General features: G+C 42.8%; 2 protein-coding genes across 4 annotated transcripts; one reads left to right on the top strand and one right to left on the bottom strand.

The window, feature by feature from the left end:
- Window positions 1-899: 899 nt before the first annotated feature.
- Window positions 900-19,629, top strand: LOC6574472 (mucin-5AC). 3 transcript variants are annotated; one of them, XM_032733876.2, is made up of 7 exons: window positions 900-1,691; window positions 1,977-2,676; window positions 15,018-16,018; window positions 18,016-18,253; window positions 18,309-18,523; window positions 18,639-18,744; window positions 18,992-19,629. In XM_032733876.2, exons 2-7 carry the CDS (start codon window positions 2,286-2,288, stop codon window positions 19,141-19,143), a joined length of 2,103 nt encoding a protein of 700 aa, XP_032589767.1. In that variant the 5' UTR covers window positions 900-1,691; window positions 1,977-2,285; the 3' UTR covers window positions 19,144-19,629. The 3 variants fall into 3 exon arrangements, with proteins under 3 accessions (XP_032589767.1, XP_015022952.1, XP_043863905.1); XM_015167466.3 differs by having other exon boundaries at window positions 900-1,086; XM_044007970.1 differs by having other exon boundaries at window positions 900-2,676.
- Window positions 3,320-5,056, bottom strand: LOC6574474 (cyclin-dependent kinase 1). Its single transcript, XM_032733882.2, has one exon. It carries the CDS (start codon window positions 4,854-4,856, stop codon window positions 3,960-3,962), a length of 897 nt encoding a protein of 298 aa, XP_032589773.2. The 5' UTR covers window positions 4,857-5,056; the 3' UTR covers window positions 3,320-3,959.
- Window positions 19,630-23,967: the final 4,338 nt, after the last annotated feature.

The following is a 23,967-nucleotide window of genomic DNA, read 5'->3' on the forward strand; positions in this document are numbered from 1 at the left end:
AGAGTTGTCTCCTTGTGGCAGGACACGCAGTAAATTACACGGGCAGACAAAGAATTCAACGGCCCGAAATGCTAAGTTAATTTAAGGCGCCACTCTAAAGTGGTCTAGGCTTTGATTTAGAGTGCCACAATTTGTACAAGCCAATGGCAAAAGCCCCAAAAAGGATATTGAGCATCGATAGGATTCGCAGCGAACAGCCATAGCCGGTGGCCAAATCTAATCTGTTGAGCTTGAACTTGATTTAAGACCAACCCAGCTCAGACCCAAAAATACAGCTGTAAATGCAGCAGGAGCAAAGTTACTGAATTGGCAGCCATATGGTTGGTATATATATTTTATAGAATATTTATAACAATATTTTTAATAAGATTATTTTTAATAAGATCTCAGGATTTCATAAACTCTTTATTTAAATTTAAATTGTAAAATTTAAATTATAATTTTACTAAATAATTTTCATTAGAAACTCCAAGTTTGAACTAAATCACATAAGAAGTTGACTCCTACGCTTAGTTAATTTCAAATGCAAATAACTTTAGCTCAACTCCTTGCTCGACTCGGTCTGCCCAAATATAGTTATATTAAGTAGGAAAGGCTTGTTTAATTTTCTGTAAGCTCACAAACAACTGCTAAGCAGAAAGCAAATAAATTTGAAGTCTATTGTAAGCGCCATTCGGCCAGGGCTAAGGCGCGAAGGACATGCGCAGAGCGAGGAGCCGGCACAAGTGTTGAGGAGAAGCGTCGAAGCAGTCGACGGAACGTGTGGCAAACGGAATGAAACAAGGGGCACAGGCAAGCGTGTTGCTGGGGATGCTGGCAAGTGGAACAGCCATCTGGCCAACAGATAGCAGGCGCAGCGGGGCAGCACGAGTTTCCTGTCGCTGGCTGCAAGCGATTCAGTTGAAAATTTGCATCCTTAGCGAGCGGACGTGACTCGCAGCGGGCGGCAGGACCAGAACGGATGTCAAATTGTCGCGGTCTCGAAACTTGTTCGTGGCAAGTCGTGCGAGCCGCCAATGTCTGGCCAAGCGCTTGTGTTTAGATGCGAGCTGAGGCGGCCAAGTGGGCCACAAATAGGTGCAAGGCGTAAGGAATTGGCAGTTGCGAAGCTATTTTAAGGAACGAACTGAAGATTGTGTAGAGCCTCTGTAGAGTCTCTGTGTGTGTGCTGGTGTGTGCGTGTGCGTGTGCGTGTGTGAGTGTCCCTTGCGTCTTGGCTGAGTCAGCGAGTTGGCTAAGCAAGTGCCGAAATCACTTTCCAAATTTGTTTGTTTCTCTTGTATTAAAATGGATATTAGAATGGGGAACTAAATGTGCAAAGCAACCAAGAAAAAAAAAAAAAAAAAAAACAAAACAAAACGAAGTAAGGAGCTGCGGCCGCAATGTCGTAAAAAGGGATTATTGTGTATTATACGCCGGCACAGAATAAAAACTTGAATATTATTTTCGAGGCGGCGGCGCAAGCCATAAAGTGCAACTCAACTGTGAATAAGCTGCCTCACGTGCTAAGTCCGGCGAAGAAATGAAACATTAAAAATATCGTTTATCAAGCTGTGCGTGCAATGAGTATGTGTGTAAAGCTGAAAACTTGTTAAACAGTGTCAGTGTGCCGCAAGTTTCGCAATCTCTTTTGTGAAAAACTTTCCACATAACTCACGGGAAAAGTAATGCTCACGCTAGTTTGGCATATGGTAGGTGAATATATATCGAACGAGCTCTTCTTTAACTTCTCTCAATTGGAGGGTAATTTGAAAAATTTGCATGATTAATAGCGAGCAGATCTAAGGAAAAGTTCAAAAGTTTCAAATTATGCTAATCAGCTGGAGCCATATCAAAGAGTCAAGAAGAGAGAAAGAAAAACTATTTAGAGGCTAATCGAAATTTCGAATCGCATTTGTATTGATTGATTAGATGATTGCTTTATCAAATTATATATGTATATAATATATATGTATATATGCCTTGAATTTGTGCAGTTTGTTTCGAGAAATAGAATAAAAATTGTAACTGTAACTGGCACAAGGTAAAGCAATAGGAAAAGCAATGAAAGCGCGTGGCAACAAAATCAAAGAACAACGCAAGAGACATAAGTAAAAAAAAAAAAAAAAATAAACAGAAAATAAATATATATAAAGCAAGTTGCAATCCACTGAAAAGCAACGGAAGGAAGGCAACGAGAGCGTTTCCCGACTCCAGCGAATTAATTCAATAAACCTATTTATCTGGGACGGGCGGCTGCAGGGCAGCAGCGGCGTCTGGGAATAGACGCGCACATTTCGCATAAAATGCGAACAACTTTGACAGCCAACGGGGCGCACTGCAATCAGAATCAGAGGCCAGCGCCGTGCCGAACACTTGGAGACAATGCTCCGCCGCCAATGGTTCCGCAAACGAGTCCCCAATGGCGGCATTCGCCTGGCAGTGAGCGCACAAAAGCAGCTCTAAGTGTCATCGCAGCAAGCAACTGTGCCAGTGCCAGGATGGCCAGGACGAGCGGAGGGACGCACAGGACCAGCGCAAGGAAGCCACCAACGGCAAAGATGACAGTCTTCGACTCGGACGAATGTGCCGGACAACGGCGCCAATTTGTACGCACGGCCAAGACGTTGAGTTGGCAACGCATCTGGCTGACAGCTTGGCTCCCTCTGCTCCTGGCTGCCCTCGACCCGGGGACACGTAAGTACAGCTCGGGGCCATATGTGGCTATGGCTATGGGTGTGGCGGTGTCTGTCTCTGTGTGTGTGTGTGTGTGTGTTTCGATGTCTAGCTAAAGCTGTTTTATTTAATTTAAACCCCCCACAGACCGGACCTACGACTTGATTTCGATTCGTTCGTCCTTGAACTTTGCGTGTCATATGCATGCAAAATTATAATTGAATATGTCGCATGCCGAAGCTCTCTCACTCGCCTCGTAGCATAATTTGTCCACAGTAATTGATTTCGTTACAGGCAATATTTTGTAGCTAAAACCATATATGAAATCATCTGTCAATTTATGATTATACAAGGTCTTTAAATCGTGCTCAACTGGGGCATATGGCTTAGGGCTGTTTATATGTAATTTAAATTTTAAATAACTTTCAAATATATAACAGAAATAATTTTATTCAATATATTTTTTTTAATTTAAAACATTTAATTACAGATTACACACATATAAATGCATGTAATAATAATAATTTTAGCCTATATATTTACATATTTTCATTTTTAAAATATTTAATTACAGACTATATACATGTAAATGTATGTATGTGTATATCTTAGGGCAATTTATATGTAATTTAAATTTTAAATCATTTAAAAATATTTGACATGTTTACTTTATTTTTAAATTTAAATATATGAATTTACAGAACATATACATAAATACATACGTTCCTTAAAACTGTTTATATGTTATTGAAGCTTGAAATAACTTTATAATATTTAACAAAAATATTTTTAATTTCTGGCGATCAATTTTTTATTGCGGGTATTTTTCAGTCTTTTTCTGACACTCTGTACACTGTGCTACATGGCTTCAGGGCAATTAAAATTCCCATTCCATGAATTCGCTTACTGTGTTTGTTTTTCTTAACGCCCGACTGCCAATCACTCAGTGGAAAAAAAGCGTAGGCCAAGAGCGGAAAATACCTTAAGGAAAATTAAAAAATAATATTTAATGAAGAGAAGAGATTAACTGCCTGTCCAAGCAGGACAGTGTGCCAGCGCAGCGCCTTCTGACAAAATCTCGACCCACTGTGCACGGATCACAGACTCGAGGGTTCTGTGACCCTTCGGGCACTCGAGCATAAGTCTCGCCTGTTAACTTTGGCTCGCTTTTGTGACGCGATGTGATGTGATGTGATGAGCTTCAAGCGTAGCGTAAAATAATTCAATTAATTTTACACGCGTGCTCAAAAATCCGTTAATAAAGCCGATTAGCACGTGCGCGTTAACAAAACTTTTATTGACAGTCAGGGAGTGTAAGGCGCTGGCGGCTCCTTGAAGTACTCATGCTCTAGGATCTGCTCAGCGGACAAGCGCTTCGCTGGCTGATAGACGATTATCTTGGCCAACAGGTCGACAGCGGAATTGTAGATGTCCAGATCTGCCATCAGCTGGGTCAGCTGATTGCTTGTCCACTTGGGAAAGGTGCTCTTGTAGTCGGGCAGTGTGGATACGCCCGGCCAGGACTGCTCGTTGGGGGTGCCCAGCAAGCGGAATATGCAGAAGAGCTGATCTATCTCCGAGTCGCCACGAAACAGGGGCCGCTTCGTGATCATCTCAAAGAAGATGCAGCCAATGGACCAGATGTCCACGGGGCAGGCGTACCTCGGGCAGCCCATGAGGATCTCGGGCGCCCGGTACCAGAGCGTGACCACCTCGTGGGTGAGCGCGCGCATGGGCAGCTGGAAACAGCAGCCCAGGCCAAAGTCGGCCAGCTTGATGCGGCCCACTCCATCGATCAGCATATTCTGCGGCGTCAGATCCCGGTGCATCACGCGTCGCCGATGGCAGTAGAGAATGGCGCTGGTCATCTGGAAGAGGAAGCTGCCGACCAGCTTAAGGTCCATCAGTTGGCTGGCTGGCAGCGTTTCGAGGTACTGCCGCAGGCTCATGGAATGGTACTCGAGTATCAAGCATATGCTGCTGTCCACGATCACGACGTCCAGCAGCGTGACTATGTTGGGATGCTTCAGCTCCCGCAGCAGCGATATCTCCCTGATGGCAGTCGACGGCAAGCCCTCCACCCCAGGAATGTGTTTCACGCTCTTCAAGGCCACGAATTTCCCAGTCGAGCGATTCAGCGCCTTGTAGACAACACCGTAGGTGCCTTCGCCAATCGTGGTCTTTATCTCATAGTTCTCCATACCGTGGATACACTTTTACTATATTGAAACAATTTCTCTGTTACTCTGCATATTTTAACTGGTCATAAATGGCCTTAAAAGTCCACTGTTAAAAGACCCACTCAATCCTGTTAAAAGTCAACCAGAGTTGCCAAGTTGGCGTTGAATGTGTCTGTCCATTGCTTCTGATACATCGATTACTTATGACAATACGAAGCATTTGAAAGTTTGCATTATTAATATTATTAATATTATTTTATTATTATATATATTTTTTTTTATTTCATTTTAATTTTAAATCTATGCCGACTTATTTATTTATTTTTTTTTTTTAATATTCTATTAATGTAAAATTTTATTCAAATCATTTGCACTTACTTATGCATTTGCTTGATTATAAAACGTCAGGCCCCTGCATTCTTTTAATATTAAAATACCATCTTTCTTGATCTAGAACATAGTCGATAGTTTCTAGTTTTGCTTAACAGACCTAATCGATAGGTACTTAACAGAATGACAGGCAAGAACAATCGATATGCATAGCTTAAAAGCTTAATATTTGTGGTTTATATTCGTATTGAATGTATTATTTATTTGTTTTACTTTATTTACTTTATGAATACTGAACAGCTGTATTCCAGTTGTATTTTCTCAATGTGAACTGCTGCAGCTGTAAATTGTTAACATATTGAGAACTACTCCATTTTGTAGAGGTTATTATTATGGCTTTCAGCATTCGCTTTTGCGGATCACTTTTCCCATGCAATTTAAATTATTAACAGATGTGCGCACATTTCAATACAAAAGTTTGAAGTGTTGTGGCCAGAGTTCCGCCCCATTGGCAATCCACTTGGCCATAATTCAAAAGCCGCAGCTGAGAGTTCCTTAACCCTCTGGCTGCCCTCTGGAGCACCATTGCACGGCTAAATGCGAGAAACCACTTACAACTGCAATTGGTAGCCGACGAAGGGCTGGCTGGGTAAATACTCGCTGACCAATATGCAGGCGAACAGAAATATGAAAAGAACAAAATAAAACAATAAATTTGTGGCTCGAGCAGGGCGCGGCTGGGCAGAGCTTTGAAAAATGCGCTGAAAACATTAACGAAATTGAATACTTGCCAGCAAATGTTTAATAAACACATTCGCAGTGGCAACACTTGCTGGATGCCGCCAGCCAGACAAATGCTCATCCAATTTCAAGGACCTGCAGTGCAAGGGATGTGAGCCATTTTCGGCAGCAATCCCAATGCGCTTTCATAAAAGTTTGAGTGCAGCTCGTTATGCCAAATAAATGAAGTTTGTCTGCTGCTGCTCCTGCTGCTGCTGCTCCTGCTACTGCTGCTGCTGCTCCTGCTGCTGCTGCTGCTGCTGCTGCTCCTCCTGCAGCTGCTGCTTCTCCTCCTGCTGCTGCTGCTTCTACTACTGCTGCTGCTTTTCGTATAAATTTTGTAATATTAGAACAATTTTTTGGTACTCGTGCGCTTCGTGCACTTTGTGCACTTGGCTAATTTGGGGAATGTAGCAAAGTTAGCAGCTGGACAAGCCGGTGCTATTCTGGCCAGGCAATTTCAAAATGTTTAGCTCAGCCACGCCCCCCTAAATGGCAAATCCTTTAATGCTCGGTCCAGAGTAGCATGTCGAGGCAACGCAGGAACCAATTGGGTTATTCCGCCCAAAAGTGTTTGTTTACCCTCATAAATTATGAATCTGCACAACAAGGATGGCAACCCACATGTTCTGGGCCACGCACATGGGCACATGTCGGTTGACCTCTGTCGCTGCTGACGATACTTTAGCTGTTGCTCTTGCTGTCGCCAGCCTGTGCCCGAAGTGTTGCCCTGGAAACACCTAGCTCCGGCTACAACATGCTGAAAAACGAACTGAGCCCAGCCCAACCCAACCCAACCGAACCGAGCCGTAGCATGCCGGAATGTCTGCGGGAAGCCGTGAGCGGAGTGGAGCTCCTGCTACATCCTGTCTGCATCCGAGTATCAAATACTTTGCTTTATGACGCACTGTGGTTAGCAGCGAGAGCATCTCACATATTCTCTACACTATGTACTTTTGTTTCAGTGTATTTTAAATTTATTTATTTCTTTAGAGGCCAAAAATCATATGAATACATAGTTTTTCTATTTAATATATCTATATATATTAATAAAATATAATATAAAATATTCAAGAAAGTTTCAGCTGAAATGGAAATATATTCTTTATTAATAAATATTATTATTATTATTATTATTATTATGGCTATTATTATAATTACTATTGTTATTATAATTTGTCATTATTATCATTATTATTATTATTAGTGTTTTATAATCATGGTTCAAAAAGGTTTACAAACCTATCCTATCCCATCTATTCAATCTTATTCCAATCCTATTTAACCTTCAATATAAACATTATTATTGAAAATTCGGCTCTATTTCGCAGCACTTGTTGCCACTGTTCATTAGTCGCACGCCCTAAACTAACAATTTTGTTGAGGGGTCGACGCTGCTCTTTTGGCCTGGAAAAATTGAGAGGGGAGCAGGTTGACTTTAAATTATTCAGAGGGTTTGGCGCTGGCGACCAATCAAAAGCGCCAAGCACAAGACATGAACAGAAAGCTGTGTGAAACAATGCCAAAATAACAATAACAGCAAAAGTGAACAGAGCAACAACAACAACAACAACAACAAGTGTGTGGCATTAGTGGCTGGGGCGTGTAATTGTTGAAAAATAGGAAAAGTGCCCACCAGATGACAAAGTGCAGTCGACCAAGCGTCAACGAGTCTTGGGAGAGGATATGGGCCTGGGTCCGTCCGGCTCCGGACTCCCGTCCAAGTGTGAAAATGGCCCCAAAAATAACTAGCAAAAAATGCTGGAGTAATGCTCTCTCTATATATCGGTCTATATGGATAGGCAGTGGCAGGAGTAGGGGCAGAGGCGGGGGCAGTGACAGGGGCAGTGCGAGAGGTTCAGAGGTTCAGTTACGGGGCTAGCATCGAAATTTATGAAATATTCCCAGAGCACATGCCGACAGACGACGACGGATGAGGACCGACCCACCAACAGACCGACAGACCGACCGACAGGCCTGTTCGGTCGAGAACCAGATGAAAAATGTTTTGTTTTGGCGACGTTGGAACTTATTTATGAGCTGTGCCGACGGCGATGGCAGCATTTGCTGGACAGGGCGGTGGGTGCGGCTGCGGGTATCGGTCTGAGTGCTAAGCTCGACTGACGGTGGGTGGGTGGATCGGTGGGCTGGTTGAGCGGCGTTTGGCAACCGGCAATAAAGGCGAGCGGCGCGATAAAAGGCACTGCGGAAGAGCCCAAAACACAGATAATGGAATGTCCTGCAGATTCGCATAATTATTTTACTTGATTTATACGCAAGCACTCGGGAGCTGTCCCTAGAGGGCAAGCCGAAAGAATTCGCTCTGATTCACCCAAGCTTCTGCAATAACAAAGCAAAATCAACAACATTGAAATGTTTGCTGTTTATTGCTCCACCTGGCGCATAATCAGAGCCAAAATGCAAATATCGTTCATAATAATTTGGCTTACAGAGTTTGCTCTCAACTCTGTTTTGATTTTCAATCGTGAGACGTGACCTGTGCATTGATTTCCGTATTTCATTCGCCGTGATTTCACGTCATGAAAGACGATTCATAAGCATGTGGGAGATATTCGCGAGGTACACCCCAGATGATTCTGAAGCCCACTGAAACTGTGCTCGACTGTTTAAGTAATTGTATCTTCAGAGTGGAACGCGAGATGTTCATATTTGTTGTTTGTCTGTTTGTCCTTCTATGGGATGACGTGAATGCTTCTGCTCAGCGCTTTGATGTAATGTATATCATGTTGAGCCTTTGATGTAGGAATGATGCGAAAATGCGACTGTCTCGGGCAATGCGGCTGCTGTTAGAGGCATTAATAGGCGCGTGGTGGAGTACGCGCACGAGCACGGTGCGTATACGTAATGGGACGCCGAGCAACGCTCCAGTTTCAATTTACGCAGCTGAAACAGAAGCCAAAGGCGAAAAATGGAAGAGTCCCGCTTTGCCACACGTAGCGACCAAACATGATGCCATAAAAATAAATTGAGCCAGTCCCAAACCAAAAAGCAAGAGTGCTGCATAAAAACAAAGAGCGCAAAAGAGACCGACAGACAGACATGTGAAGCGAGGGGGGAGGGGGGCGCAGTAGAGCCGAAGTAGGCGTCGAGTCGACTGACTCGTTCGAGTTGTTTGCCTCCTATTGAATTTCGAAGCAGCCCAACCCAGCCCAACCCAGCCCAACCCAGCCCTACTCAGCCCTACTCAGCCCTACTCAACCCAATCCGGCTCAGCCCAGCGCGCGGCTGTTGCCTCTATTTGTGTGCTGGCATATCGTATATACATATTTTAACTGTGACACCCAACATATGTTTCACTTTGAATGACTACAAGAAAATTGTTGAAGCAATTTTCACTAAACACAACATTCCGCAGCCGTTGGAGCGCTCCTCACAGCCAGCCACCCGATGGCCCACCCACATAGGCAACCGCCCACCCTGCCCACACGCATGCAAATGCGTGTTTCATGCGTAGACTGAATTTCGTATTTGCTCAGCAATATGTACGACGTACAATTTCCTATTTAATGTTACGGCTGTCCCTTCCGCCTTCGCCCACGCGGCCAAATATGTTTATTTGTTATTTATTTATTTATTTGCAGGCGGAAAAACGAAGGGCGTAATTGCCTATTGATTGATTTTATGCACGCTCTCAAAGTAACATTCTTGAATATTTATGCGAAATTCCAGCGGATGCCAAGTGCCATTACAATTCATCCGCAATAAATGCGCTGTAAATCATAAAGACCAAGAGGTTAAACACTTGCCAGCATCTTGACGCTAAGTGCAAATTGATTTGACACGCTGTTTGCTTAATATTAAGGGTATAAAGAAGTGTGCTAAACACATGAATAAACAATGATCCCGAATGGGTGTTAGATGTTGTCCTCAGTCTCTAATCATCGTAGTCCGAGAATATTTTCGAAGCAGATGAATACAAAGACAGAGAGAGAGAGAGAGAGAGAGAGAGAGAGAGAGAGAGAGAGAGAGAGAGAGGGGGAGAGAGCACAAATAAGTCAATTTGTGTTAGCCTAACTAATTTGCAGTTGGAATAGGTTAATATGCCGTTCTAAATTTCGGTTGGCTTGCAAAGTTTGCTCTAAACTTTTGATGTTTGGTCAAAAGTTCGTTAGGGTAAGAAGTTTAATTGCACTAAAGTACGCCGAGCAGGTAAAGTTATATACAAATGTGTCTGAGTTGTATATAACTAATTCCAAGTTTGGATGGGTGAGGACATTTTTCAGCAGTGGGCCAAGATCTGCACAGCTCTCTGGAACTTTCTTGTGGTAAATTTTTTAACCATGTAAAAGTATCCCTTTAAGGAAAATTTGTTTAGTTTAAAGTTTTAGTCAATTTTACAATAAGTAAGAGGACCCCAAGGACATCCACTAAGCATGGCTCCGCACAGTAGCAGCAGCAATCGCAGTCGCAGTCGCAGCCGCAGAAACAAAAAGAACACGTTAAGAGAATTGTCAACAAATAGACGCTTAGCCAACTATCTCAACTCGATGGGCATGGCTCGGGGTTAGGGGCTGCGGTTCTGGCTGCTAATCCAAGCGCCTTCAGCAATCTGCCCTGGCGCGTGTTTTATGCGCACTCGAGGTGCCCATAACCCAAAGCACTCCCCAATGCAAAGTTTTGCTTTAATGTGGTGTGTGTGTGTTTGTGCTTAATGCCACGGCCTGCCTGGCCCATCTACATCTAAGCCACAGTCATGGCTGGCCGGTTGGCTTGCTTAAGCCGCAGCGAGTGGCTCTTTGCAGAGACATCAGCAGGACGCGGAGTGAGTGGAGTGCGGAGCGAGATTGTAGAGTGTTTAGTTGTTGGGTTTTTAATTATGAGCCCTGCCACCTACGCATCCTGCTGCCATGACTTTTTATTGGATATGTAATTACTTTTGGCCCTGGGCGCTTCCAAATTACAGACGCATATTTTTTATAATTACAACGCGCAGCAGCAACGGCAGCAGCGGCAGCGGCAGAAGCCCATCAAAAAAGTTGCGACTGCCGTTTGGCCAAAAGTTGTTGGCCGTTTTGATACTCCGCTAATGATGTACGCATCAAATGGCCAACAAAATGCCGTTGAGCATGAAATCATAATTAATCCATTGACCTTTAACACGCCGCAGGGCGGGCAGTGGGCGTGGTCGCGCGAATGCTGCACATGTGCGCTGCTGCTAGTTTCACGTAATTAAAAGCCGTTAAGAGCGGCATTACGATATCATTATCAAGCCTCAAATTTATTTCATTTTATGAAATTTATCTGCACATGTCACATTTATTATTTAAATTAAACTGTTTTGGTTTTTAATGTATCTATTTCTTGCTAACATTATTATAATATTATATGTATATGTATCAGCTAGGCATACGGATTATTTAGAATTATGTGTGCTCATTACTTATATTCAATCTCTACCCAAAGAGCTTGAGGCCATCTAAGGTTCTTCAATGCCCGACGAAAAGGTTAAATAACAACATATGGAAGCGTCTGCCTCCTCGTGATGCACAGTGTGGCAAACAGGTATAAGAAATGTGCTTTTAATATACATATTGAGCAGCAATAGCTGAGGGAATTGCCTGCATGATGATCTTTGCTCTGCTCAAAGGCCTCGCCCACTGTTGCTGATGATGTGGCTGATGAGCCTGCCATTATGTTGTCTGTGCTGAAATTTAAATTTGCATATACACACATAATCCGTGTAACTATGTGTGTGTGTGTGTGTGTGTGTGTGTGTGCTGGTGTGTTTGTCGGCGCTTCAGGTTTTTCGCCTAGCTGCATGGCTCGAACGCAACAGACCTAATTTGAGTAATTCGAGGTCTCATTTGAACGCATTACTATTCAGTTTGCGTACGGATCTGACGGCGCCGAGTCGAGGTGAGTGGAGGCTAAGCGTTTGCACATTTTGGCAACACACTTGAATTATAAGCTTCGGTGAATGCGGTGCCAACTGCCAGGACTTCCACAAAACTGAGGGGTGATGGGTGAGGGGCGGTGCTACTCCTCATGCCAATGGAATTGCCCCCAAGTAGCTGGCCGCAAACACAACAAAAACAATTTAAGTGTTATTGCACGTTTCGCTTACATGTCCTGGGCCATGCAGTGTCCTGCTGCCTGCTGGCAGCTCCTTCGCATTTGTTTATGTTAGCCAAGCAATTGTGGCTGCAGGGCGTGGCAGGTGGCATGGGACGAGGGGTGTGTGCTGGCTGCTGTCGCCATTTTGTCGCCGAGTGCAATAACTGTTGAGATCACACAACATACGAGGTCCTTTCGTAACAAAATACACACACACACACACACGCCCACACACACATAGACACACATAGTCTATGCGTTGTTGTGGCCTGTAAATTAATCGGCTTAGAAGCCAAAATAAACAAAGAGAAAGAGAGAGAGAGAGAGAGACAGAGATATAGACTCAGTTCTATCAAGATTGAAAGGATTTTTTCGATTCGAATGGACTTTGTATTGAGTTTATTGCGTAAAGCATCTAGCATCGGCTTATTGTGCCTAGGCCGATTTAATTGAAAGCTTAAGCAAAGGTTTCCTTTAGGATACATTTCCACAAAACATAGCCGTGCAGCAAACTGCATTCCAATTGGCCAGGGGCTGAGTAATGGCTGGAAAGCAGGGCTGTGTGCTTGGGGTTGTTGTAGCACCCACATTTACTCTTTCGTTTCGTTTTCAATTTGCATTTTTACGGCGTTTCACATTTGAAGCTCGACATTCTCATTTTTTACATAGTTTTTTTTTTTTTTTTTTCTTGCGGGTCCAGGCGGCCATTTACCTTTTTACATTTTAACCGGAGACCTTATCGGCACGCCCAAATCTCACGCATACCCAGTCACACTCACACTCACACTCGCATTCACATTCACATTCACATTCGTCCAATTCGAGGCGAAATTTATGCGGTTTTTTGCGCTTTTCGAAAAACTGAAAACTTGAAAAAAAACGAGAGCGAAAAAAATGGAATAGAAATTGTACCTTTATCAGGGTCTGACAAGAACGTGAAATGAAATAATTTAAAAATGCAAATTTTTTTACTGGCTGCCGGCCCGTTCAAGCCAAAGCAAAGGCCCGCAATCAGCCTAAAACCCGAGGCTAGACGTCTGATTTTTGGCCCAGTTGCGGGCTGGCCTACCTATTTGCGGTTCGGCTGGACCCTTTGGGGCCATATGCTGCGTGTTGGCCAGGATTCCGAGAGAGTATTTTAAGAAATGTAGCGGGGGCACATGAACTTAATTAGACAACTCCATCAAGTGGCAGACGCAGTGACAAATCGAATCCCAACTTAAGACTCATTCAAATTAATCGCTTTGTAATACAAAACTCGCACAGAGCCCGAACCAAAACTGGCGCAGAATGAAGAAACGGCATGAGTGAAGAGCAAAATCGCTTGTAACTTATTTCAAACTGCTTTCGGATTCATCGTCGCAGTTCGATTCGTGTGGGTGGCGGCGGCAAAACTTTCCGCATGAATGCCGTTGAGCTCTGAGTTCTGCTAACAGAGTTCACGCCCTCATCATTTTCTCATCATTTTTTTCTCCCTCTCTCTCTCTTTCTCTCTTTCTCTGCTCCTCCTGCTGCTGTTGCCTATTGACCCGGAGGCGACAAGTCCTTTAGAAGGTCGTGACAGCAACTTTTGCCAGCGAAAAGTTAAGATGTATGGCAACCTAATCACTGGCAAAACTGTTACACACACACACACGCACCCACACACACCCACACATGCAGTTGGGAAAATCTGCTGGCCTCAGTGATTAGCCTGTAATCTCTTAATATAGTTTTTGCAAACTTTTGTTTGCGATTGATTTCTCTAAATAGTCAAGTATTTTATTCAATTATTAAAAACTCATACATAATGAAACAACAGCATGAAAAGCACAATCAGAAGTGAAATTTCATACGTATATATACATACATATATAAATAATTGATACATTTTAATAGCTGCTTTTAGCTATTGTTGCAAACCGAGCAAGCATTTGCAATATTCATAAACGAATCGCAACTTTTGCCCCAGCACGTGAATTCGCTTCTCTTTGTATTATTTCCCTTAATTTTTTCAGGCATACGCACTGTGTATTCTTTTAAGAGACCGTAGCCCGTGCCAGGCAAAAAGTTTTCAACGGCCCAGCAGAGCCCCTCCCCTGCTTTCCACCACCTCGTCGGGAAAGCGAAAACCAACTGAAAGGCTGCAACATTTTTTTTTACGATTTTAATTAGCATAAAAGCGTAATTGAAAATTAACTGAAATGAAATTTATACACGTATACATAACAAGCAAATGGGAAGGCTTCAGATGGCTCTACACTGACTTATAAAACTGTGCGCACACAACGCATATTAATCGGCATCACTGAATACTTGCTTATTATTTCAGCTTTGCTCGCAAAAGCTTCTTTACTCCCTTTTAAATACGCCTCGCAGATATTTAAATTTTATATGAAATTTTACAGTTATTTGTTTAGGATTTGGTGCATATTTATGTCTGATTCAGTTTACAAAAATCAATGGAATTGGTTGTCAATAGTTGCAGCCAAATATCTGCTTTTAATTAGGCAAATATTTATACAAGCCTTTGAGAAGACATTAAATGCAATTAATTATAATTTCTGCGGAAAATATTGTGAAAGATGAGCCCAGAGTTGAGTTGAGTGAGATGCCTTCATCTGGCTAACAATATGCAATACTTGTTTCCCATTTTACTTAATTAAAGATATTTTATTTCAATGAATAAATGATTGCATGCCTGCAGTTAATTTTCTTTGAGCTACGATTTCGGCTTTAATATGCAGTACAACTTTAAATGTACTTTAAATAAATTTAAATTTAAATCGATTGAGGGTAAATTAAATTCTGCACAGTTTTTTTTTTTTTTTTTTTTTTTTTGCAAATGCTTTACTGTTTAACAGCTTGAATTTCAGTTTTCTTTTTTTTTTTTTATTTATTTATTTTTTTTTTATATATATATATATATATATATAAATGCCTTTATCAAAGCTGCAGCAATTTACATGAAAAAAGAACACCTTTATATGCGTGTTTTTTTTTTTACTTTATCCACAGACTTTGTCACCTGCAGCTCAGCCTATGAGCAGCCGAGGATTGGCACAGTGCCGGAGCTAACGGTATACCCGAGATCCACTTTACCAGATAGCCCAATGACAACACAAAACGATCTAATTACGACAGACCCAAACTCAACAGCATTACTGACAGCACCGAAACCAACAACAATAACAGCAGCAACAACAACAACAACAGCAACAACAAGTACAACAAGTACAACTGGCTACTGGAGCACGACCCTGGGAATGTCATCAGCAGCTCCAACGATAACAAGGAATGCCACTGGGAGGTTGGCAAGAGGAGCTGTAGATGTAGCTGCTAAGTCCGCACAAATTGGCCCAACTACGCAGCCCGCAACAGCGGCCGAAATACAAACAACAACCGATTCGACAACAGCAACAACAACAACGACGACGACAACGACAATGTCGACGGCGACGGCGACGGTGATGGCGCTGTTCATATCAACAATTTATCCGACATCAACAACAGAGCGCGCAATGGCTCCGCCGCCAGCCCTGACGGAAGCGGAAGCCAGCAACTCCATTGAAACAGCAACGTCACGGCCACCGGAGCAGGAGGAGGTGGCTGCGAAGGCTGAGGCGGAGGCGGAGGTGGAGGAAAATGCGGTGTTGCAGCATCCTCATCCGGCCAACGCTGATTCACTGACTAAAGGTTTCTCCATACCCACATTTTTGCCGCCGTTTCCCGTGTTCGCGGCCGCAGATTTGCCAGCTTACCGCGCTGCTGCCGCTGCCGCTGCTGCAGCTGAAGCAGAAGCCGCCGCAGCGGCCGCAGCAGCGACATCCACTCCTGCAGCAGAGACTGTGACACTGTCACCGGCGCAGCAGCGGCAACAAATGTTTAATGAGCAGCACTCGTATCTGGCCTCCCACAACGGGCAACTGCTGCCGGGCCAGCAGCCGCGCCGAAATCTGACAATGCCCGTGCTAAACATCACGGCTCAAATGGGAAATCACGCCTACATGCCATGTCAGGTGAGTGCAGTCGACAGCGCTAGCAAAGCCCACCAGGTGCGGCCCTAATACCAAGGCCCGAGCAGCCCGAACATTCATTGCCAACGGCCAAGAAATGTGGGAGTGTGTGTGTGTGTGGGTATTCGTGTGGGTGTGCGTGTGCGTGCCTTCGCCTGTGTGAGTGTGTGTCATGTTTCATTTTGCATATGTGTGGAGCTGAAAGCAATATCTTGAGTGGGTGAAAGGTAAGCGTAGGCGAGAGTCGATGCCAAATTCAAACTTCTTCATTATTTTTCGATTATCTCAATATTTTATTTTCTATATTATTAGTATTAAATTTTGATTTAACTTTAGTTTTTTATATGTTGAACTCCTCAGCATTAATATTTAAATATTTAAAATCTTTTATTGTGTTTAAAAAAACGCAAATTAAGCCCAGTATTCATTAAAATTAAATATAATCCAAGCATTAGCCCCTAATTATCGAAATTAATCTGTTTGTTGTATTTATTGTTGCACAAAAAGATTTAATTTCCGCTATGTTGGTTTTGCCTTTGTTTAATACCTTTTTGGTTTACAACAGTTAAAGTCTTTTATTGTGTGCTCAAATACGAAATAAACTTACTTTTCATTAAAATAAGCAAATAGAAGATATGCCAAGCTCAGTCCTCAATTATCCAAATTAATCGGTTTGTGGCTTTCCCTCTGTCATTTTCTTCTTGTCAATGTAAAATACCCTCTGAGTCTTGCATTAATATTTGCCAAATTAAAACTCATCTATTGCGTGTTGAGAAACCGGTTAGGCTTAAGATGAGGAAGTAGATTGATATAAATCGTGAATCATTTCCGGGTAACTTTTGGGAATTTACCTTTTTCCCTTCATTTGTTTATGGCTGAAGTTTATTCGAGAGAGCCTAAAGCCTAATTCAATTTCACTCCAATATGTCATCCATTACCCTTTTACGCCCACGAATTCCATATTTGCCAAGCACACAGACATCTTCGAAATATTCCCCTCTCCTTCTCGTTTGGGAAAGCGAACCAAATTAATGATATGCTCAGTGTCCAGCTGAAGATATAATAATAGCCTTTTCAGTCCTCTTCTGATAATATCTAGCTGCTTTGCTATTTTGCTATCCGTTTTGGTTTCCGTTTTGCCATTTCCACATTCCAAGGACAGTACGCAGCTTAAGCTACCTTTTGCCTTTTGCCTGTGGTGTCTGCTTTTTGCTCTCTTGTGTCTGGCGGGCAAAAACTTTGCGCACAGATCAGCATAATTTCATTTACATATCAACAAATTTATTTTGTTTACGTTTATTTTTATGACGCAAACAGGGCAAACAACCTCTCTGCGACAACTATCCGCCGTATACGTATACGTACACGTATACGCCTCTAGGATTTACCATTTCTAGAGCCACCTCCATTCTTGGCTCCTCTTTAAAGGACCTCACACACAGGCATCTCTGCTCCACTCCATGTAAATGTAAATTTGAGGCCTCTTATAATAGTTTCTTTTTCTTTTTCTTCCTCATGTTTTTGTTGACGTTGTTTGGGTTTTGGTATATTGTACAATTCGAATATATGTATGCAAATAACCAAGGGCTCCATTGCTTTCCTTCGCTTTCTGCTTTTGTTAACAATATGCAAATAGTATTTTGTTGTTCCCGAGGTCCAGTTAAAGCGAAATCTCTCTCTCTCTCTCACTCTCTCTTTCTCCCTTTATTAAATGGAAAGCAAGCATCTACTCAATAGCAGATCTATTTAATTACCTAAGGTGTACGATCATGATCGGCATCTATCAGTAGTTTCGTCTGCTTTTTCACCCGGCTATCATGCTTTATAAGATTATAAGAACTAGATAATTCAATCAATGAATCATAATCGATATTTATCGATTTTAAATAGTAGTTAAATGAAATTTCATTTTCTTACGCTCTTAAATTGATCTCTCCGATTTCCCTTTTCCTCTATATATTATAATCTCTACTTACATTCATTATTGATCTTCTGTTCAGATCCATCGCCTATCCGAGAAGCCCGTCTCATGGGTGCGCCTAGTAGATGGTCACATAATCAGCGTGGACGATACCACGTTCATAGCGGACGAGCGCTTCCAGTCGATATATCAGGAGGACAACGACTACACCTGGTCGCTGCAGATCAAGTATGTCTCTCCTAGCGATGCCGGCTGGTACGAGTGTCAAATGGCCACCGAGCCCAAGCTGAGCGCCAAGGTCTACCTGGACGTGATCAGTAAGCAGCGCAAATCAATTTCACATCTGAAAATACAAATTTCTCTGCTTTGCAGCGCCCAAGACTGAGCTGATTGGCGACCAGAGTCGCTTCGTCAAGGCGGGCAGCAAGGTGGCCCTGCACTGCATCGTGCGCGGCACTCTGGATCCGCCCAAGTACATCATCTGGTTCCGTGGACAGAAGAAGATCAGCGAGAGCGACGAACGCACCGGCTGGTACACGCAGATCGATCGCAACATATTCGGCACGGTCGGCGATAATCAGAATACGGTAGGCGGTGTGGGCAAAGGAGCCTCAAATTGATTGACAATTTCATTTGATGCTGCAACTTGATTAAGAACTGTTTGTAGCAGTGCTGAAATAATAATGCACGCATTAATTACAGATCGGCTCATTAATTATACCGTTTGTGCGCAAAGAGGACTCCGGCAACTATACGTGCCAGCCATCGAACAGCGAGTCCGTCTCCGTTGACTTGCACGTGCTCAGCGGTGAGTCCTCCCTCAATATTTTTTCGTCAACATATTGATAGTGAAGAGTGTACATACACATACATGTATATGTATGTATGTATATGTAGTGGCTCTTGTGACGTGAACGATTGCGAGTGCGTGTGAATTATTTTGTCAGCAAGTTAAATGATTCATATTAATTGCAACTGTCACACTCACACTCACACACACTCACACACACTCACTCACACACACGCACACGCACATCTCTCTCTTTTGCCAACAGGTGAATACTCGGCTTCGGCTATCATGTCCGGCGCTGCTGAGCGCAAACAGCGCAGCACGTTTCAATTGCTGTTGGCGTCGCCGCTGCTGCTGGCGCTGCTGGCGGAGGCGCTGGAGGTCCTCGCCGGACTCGGAGCGCGTCAGGGGACGTGACTTGTGACGTGACTCGCTTATTGAACAGCCAGGCCGGACTTCAATTATTTGTAAGCTTTTGCACACTGTGCAGTTATGTAATTTAGGTTAGAGATTAATTAAAGATGTCACTGTAAATAGGAACGGCAAGAGGGTGCACAGAGGGAACATAGGGCAAAGGGGGCAGGAGGGTCGGAGGAGACGGTACAACTTTCTATAATTAAGTTAAACGTTAGCTCACACCTGCAGCGCGTTCGGCTATGCCAATGCGTATATGTGTGTGTGTGTGCGCCTTTCTCTGTGTGTTGTATAAATCAAATTAAAAATATACGATTAACGTAATTAATTCTAGACCTAAAAATCAAATCAAATGCAGCTCTGAATCTAAGTAACCAAGAGAGAGAATGAGAGAGCGAAAGTTGTTTGTCATTTACAGTTGTGAAGGAGGTCAATAATTAGATTATTGTCAAACCAGCTAAACTTAAATTTAATTATAATAATATTAAAAGAAATAAAAAATACAAATAAAATTGAATTCATGTGAACCCAAGCAAAGGTAAATAACTTTTACTTTTTTTTTTTCTAAATCTCTGTAATTCTTTGATTATAATTGAATGCATGACAGAATTTTCGAAACTTTCATAGAAATTCATTTGCTAAACTAATGTGAATTTCCCCCAGTCTGGAAAAATAAATCTTCAAAACGATTATGTGCCTCTCCTTGTTAGGTTTAACGGTAAGCTTTTGGGTTTCCCTATTACTGCATTGATACCTTACCAGCCATTCGAGCTGTATATGATAAATGGATACTTATCACAATGGAGGGCGGAAATGTGCTCCATTCACAGCAGGCATGGAACAGTTTGGCGTCCTTTGCCCAAAGGATGCGCATAAATAATTTAATAATTTATTATAATATTTTACTTTTTTGGGTCTTTGAAACCCAACCCGACTAAAAAGTGCAAAGCGAGTTCATAAAAAATAAAGAAAAAATCACTGAAAGAAAGAGGCAAAAACGGAATCACATGCCCATAAAATGACGAATTCCAGTCGGCGAGAAAACGGGGCCATAAAGCCTTTAAGGTAGACGCTTTATTTTATTGCAGCGGAAATCACATCTCAGTTAGCCCCAAAGCAAGGGTATACAGACAGTAAAAGAGAGAAGGAGAGAGAGAGGGGGAATCGCCAAAACAGCACGTAAAATTTGTTCAGCAGAGAAAAGCGAATAAGCGTCATTTCCAGAGCGAAGCAAAGGAAAAAAAAAAGATGATGAGAAAATAGAAGAAAAAGAAACATCTAGGGGCTGTAAATATATTTCACGTTCTAGCCGAAGCTGACGACAGAGTGACTGACAGCAAGGACAGCGCCGACTGAAGGCCGGACAGGAGCAAGTGTTTGGGTAAGTGGAGAGTGCGGAGTGCGGAGGGCGGAGAAAGCCAAGCATTATGGCCCTAAAAGCCAACCTAGATGAAACCGGCTGACGCTTTGTAGTTTTAAGCAGAGAGCACGAAAGCAACATCCCAAAGTGCATGTTAAGTACATCCCTGGCTGGCTGCAGCGACTAAAGTGCGTGGGGCACGCCTCTCGCAGGCGAAAAGCTTACCTCAATTTGCCATAATTAGCTTGCAAGCCGTGCAAAAAGTCAAAAATCAGTCGGACACACGAAATGGCAGCAGTTTTTTAATCACTTTTAATGTCAGCTAATAGGTTTAGGGTTTAGCTACAAGTATTTGATTCAACATTCAATTATGGCCCATTATCAACTGTTTATATTGCAACTGCGCTGCATTTGCTATCCATAAATGGCAGCTTGGCTCCTGCAAAATGTGAAATTTTACTCTAATATAACTGAGTTGCTCCCATCGTAGAATAATTATTTGTGTGAGTTTCGTTTACATTAGATGTGAAACACAATTTGTTGTTGGCCTTTGTGTCGCAATCAAATTACACGAATAAATTTAGCACAGGACAACGCCAGATACATCGCAAGGACACTTTAAGTGACTTCCAAAGAATTTTATAAAATATGATACAGTTTGGGTATCTATCTTCCTTTTTTTGCTGTTGTTGTGTTGCTGCTCGTTTTTATTTTCGTGCAATGCTCTGGAGAAACAGTCTTTTTTCTCAATATTTGGATAAGGAAAGCTGGGCAAGTGCCCGGCGTGACTTGTCCCTTTTTGCTGGCCGAGCAAAAAGCTGAAAGATGATGAAAAATAATGACTTCAAAACACATAGGAAGCGAAGGCAAGTGCACAAAATGACATCCTGCACCGACTTGTCGGTCATCGAGCACCACTTCCAGCTGCCTCCCCTTTAATTGTGTTAACATCGAGGCCAACTTCGCACTGCCCAGCAGCAGATTCAGCTTCTGTCTCTGAATGGGTTGGGGGTGGAAATGTTTTCAATGTCTGCCTCTGCCTCTGCCTCTGCCTCTACCTCTGTCTCTGTCTCTGTGTGGGCAACCTGCCGTACTTCCCCTCAAGGTCCTCGCTGCCTCGCCCAACTCTCTTTAGCTTTTTGCTGTGAACGAGCGGCTTTTTACATATTTTTTGGCTGCTCGTCTAAGAGACGGCCTTTTCTCTGCTTTACGCCTTCCGCTGTTTGACGTCCAGTATTTCTCAGTCCGCTGCTGTGTGGTCTGCCTGAAAGGCATTTAAGTTGGGTAAAGTATTTCTGGTTTAACTTTGCCGCATGCAAGCGTCACTCCAGCAGCCACTCCACAGTTTCGCATGTTTTGTTCGGCTGCTGCTCTGGCCGGAGGAGGCAGGTGGGGTGCGGTGCTGCCTTTGGAGTGTTTTCCGTTGACTCTGGGCCTTAGTTGTGTTTGCGGTTTCGCATTTCGGCAAACAGTAAATAAGTGTGTACAAGCCAAAAGTCCTAAACGTCTAGAGTAAATAAATAAGAGGCAGTTCGACTCTCACCCAAAGCTGTTGACTCTGGCCTTAAATTCAGGAACGACTAAAAAATACAAAACTTTGGCTAATTGAATAAGAAAACTAAGCAAAACAAGCCAAATAACTTTCAATTAGTTCAAATAAATGTCGCATTAAATATATTTTATTTTTTTCTTTCAATTGACATTGCTGGAAATGAATAAATTCATTTTGACTTTGCCGTTTGTCTTCTTCTCTTTCTGTTCTAAATGTACCCGACTTCCATTTCAATTCGATTTCAAAGGTTGAGTTCTGCTATGAGAATTATTTGCATATCTGGAGGTTTTTGTTTACGCTTCACCTTTAGCTTTTTGTGGCTTTAGCATCAATGGCAAATTGCGAATTTTATCTGCCGTCTATTTTTATTCATCAAAGCTTCATGGCGCCAAATTTATTTCCGCCATATTCAAGACTTTTTCTTACATTAAGCGTTTAATTATACGATGCAAATGTAATATCGTATGGTAAGACTAACTTCAGTTTTATATATTTTCTTTAACTGGAACTGCCATATTAGCTATTCAATGCGATACTAAAGCAGTTATAGTTTAATTATTTTTACTTAAAAAGGAGTACTATTATTAATAAAAGTTTAAAGTTTAAAAACTATTATTAAAGCTAATTAATCATCTTGCCTTCGATTTATTTCTCAGCTTAAAAGTATGCAATGCATTTTGAAAACTCTTCAGCAAAGTGTTGGCTGTAATATTTTGTGGCCTTTTGTTTTATTGACTGGGCTTAAAGCAAGCAGTTTTAAGCAGCATTAAGGCTTGCATGCACGAGTATACCATGAGAGCTGACAATAGCTTGTATTTGAAATCAGCTGTGAAAGCTATTGAAAACTTAATGCTTAAGAGGATTATTAGGAAGCAACGCGTTTGCTTTACACATTGCCATAGCTATGCTTTATCGAATTGCATGCGAAGCGCTCAGGGTTGACGAAGATAAATGACATGCGGCGAATCTAATTCGATTGGCATTAGCCTCATCGGCCTAGGCAACTGGATAAAAGGCAGCCAAGGCTGTCAGGTGCCTCTCAGCCATCTATGCGAGCTGGATGCTGTGCGTGCACGGTGCAAATTGCCTAGTCTGGCTCGGTCTGCGAATGCAAAGCATTATCAAGAGCATTTGCATTGGGAATGCGGCCTGGATGCTGTTGCCGCCACAGAGTATCAGCCGCGGTCCCAGCGGCTTATCGGCGTTATCTGCGGTCCTTTGGCGCGCTGCGAGCATAGGGTGTGCTTAGCACTCGACCAGGCTGGGCATTGTATTGCCGTTATTGGTGGGGCTATTAGTGCTGATAGGTGCAGAGGCCCGTTATAAATACATATTTGAAATTGGCAACTGCACTTGCCCGCCTGCAGCCGGACTGTGCCTGGGAGCACTTTACGGGAAATCCAATTTGTGGCTACGGCTGCAGTGCAAACAGGCCAAATGGCTAAGTGATGGCAGCATTTACTTTGGCATGAATAACTTATGCTGTATAAACGAAGCGCACGTGGCGTATGCTCAATATACACACAGACTCTTATGTAAACTGACAAGCCAAGCAAACAACGGCAAAAAACAACAGCCAGCTTGACAACAGCATCATCAACATCATCATCATCATCATCATCATCAGCAGCAGCAGCAGCATCATCTTCATTCGTATCCGAATTCGGAATACCACAAAAATTCGTTGGCCAAACTTCGGTAAAAACTATGGGCCAACACTGAAGCGCTTTATACATTATGCTCGAACTTTTTGGCGTTCGATAAGCGAGCAGCAAAAATTATGATGATGCTGACGATGATGCTTGGCCGCAGATAGCAAACTTTCCACGCCACAAATCAAGTCGGAGCAGCCGAACAACAATGCCTACGCCTGCAACATATTTGTCAAGAGCCAGCCGAAGAGAAAGGAGTTCCT

This window comes from Drosophila mojavensis, unplaced genomic scaffold, assembly GCF_018153725.1.
Source record: "Drosophila mojavensis isolate 15081-1352.22 unplaced genomic scaffold, ASM1815372v1 contig_231, whole genome shotgun sequence".
In the NCBI taxonomy this organism is placed as follows: Eukaryota; Metazoa; Arthropoda; class Insecta; order Diptera; family Drosophilidae; genus Drosophila; species Drosophila mojavensis.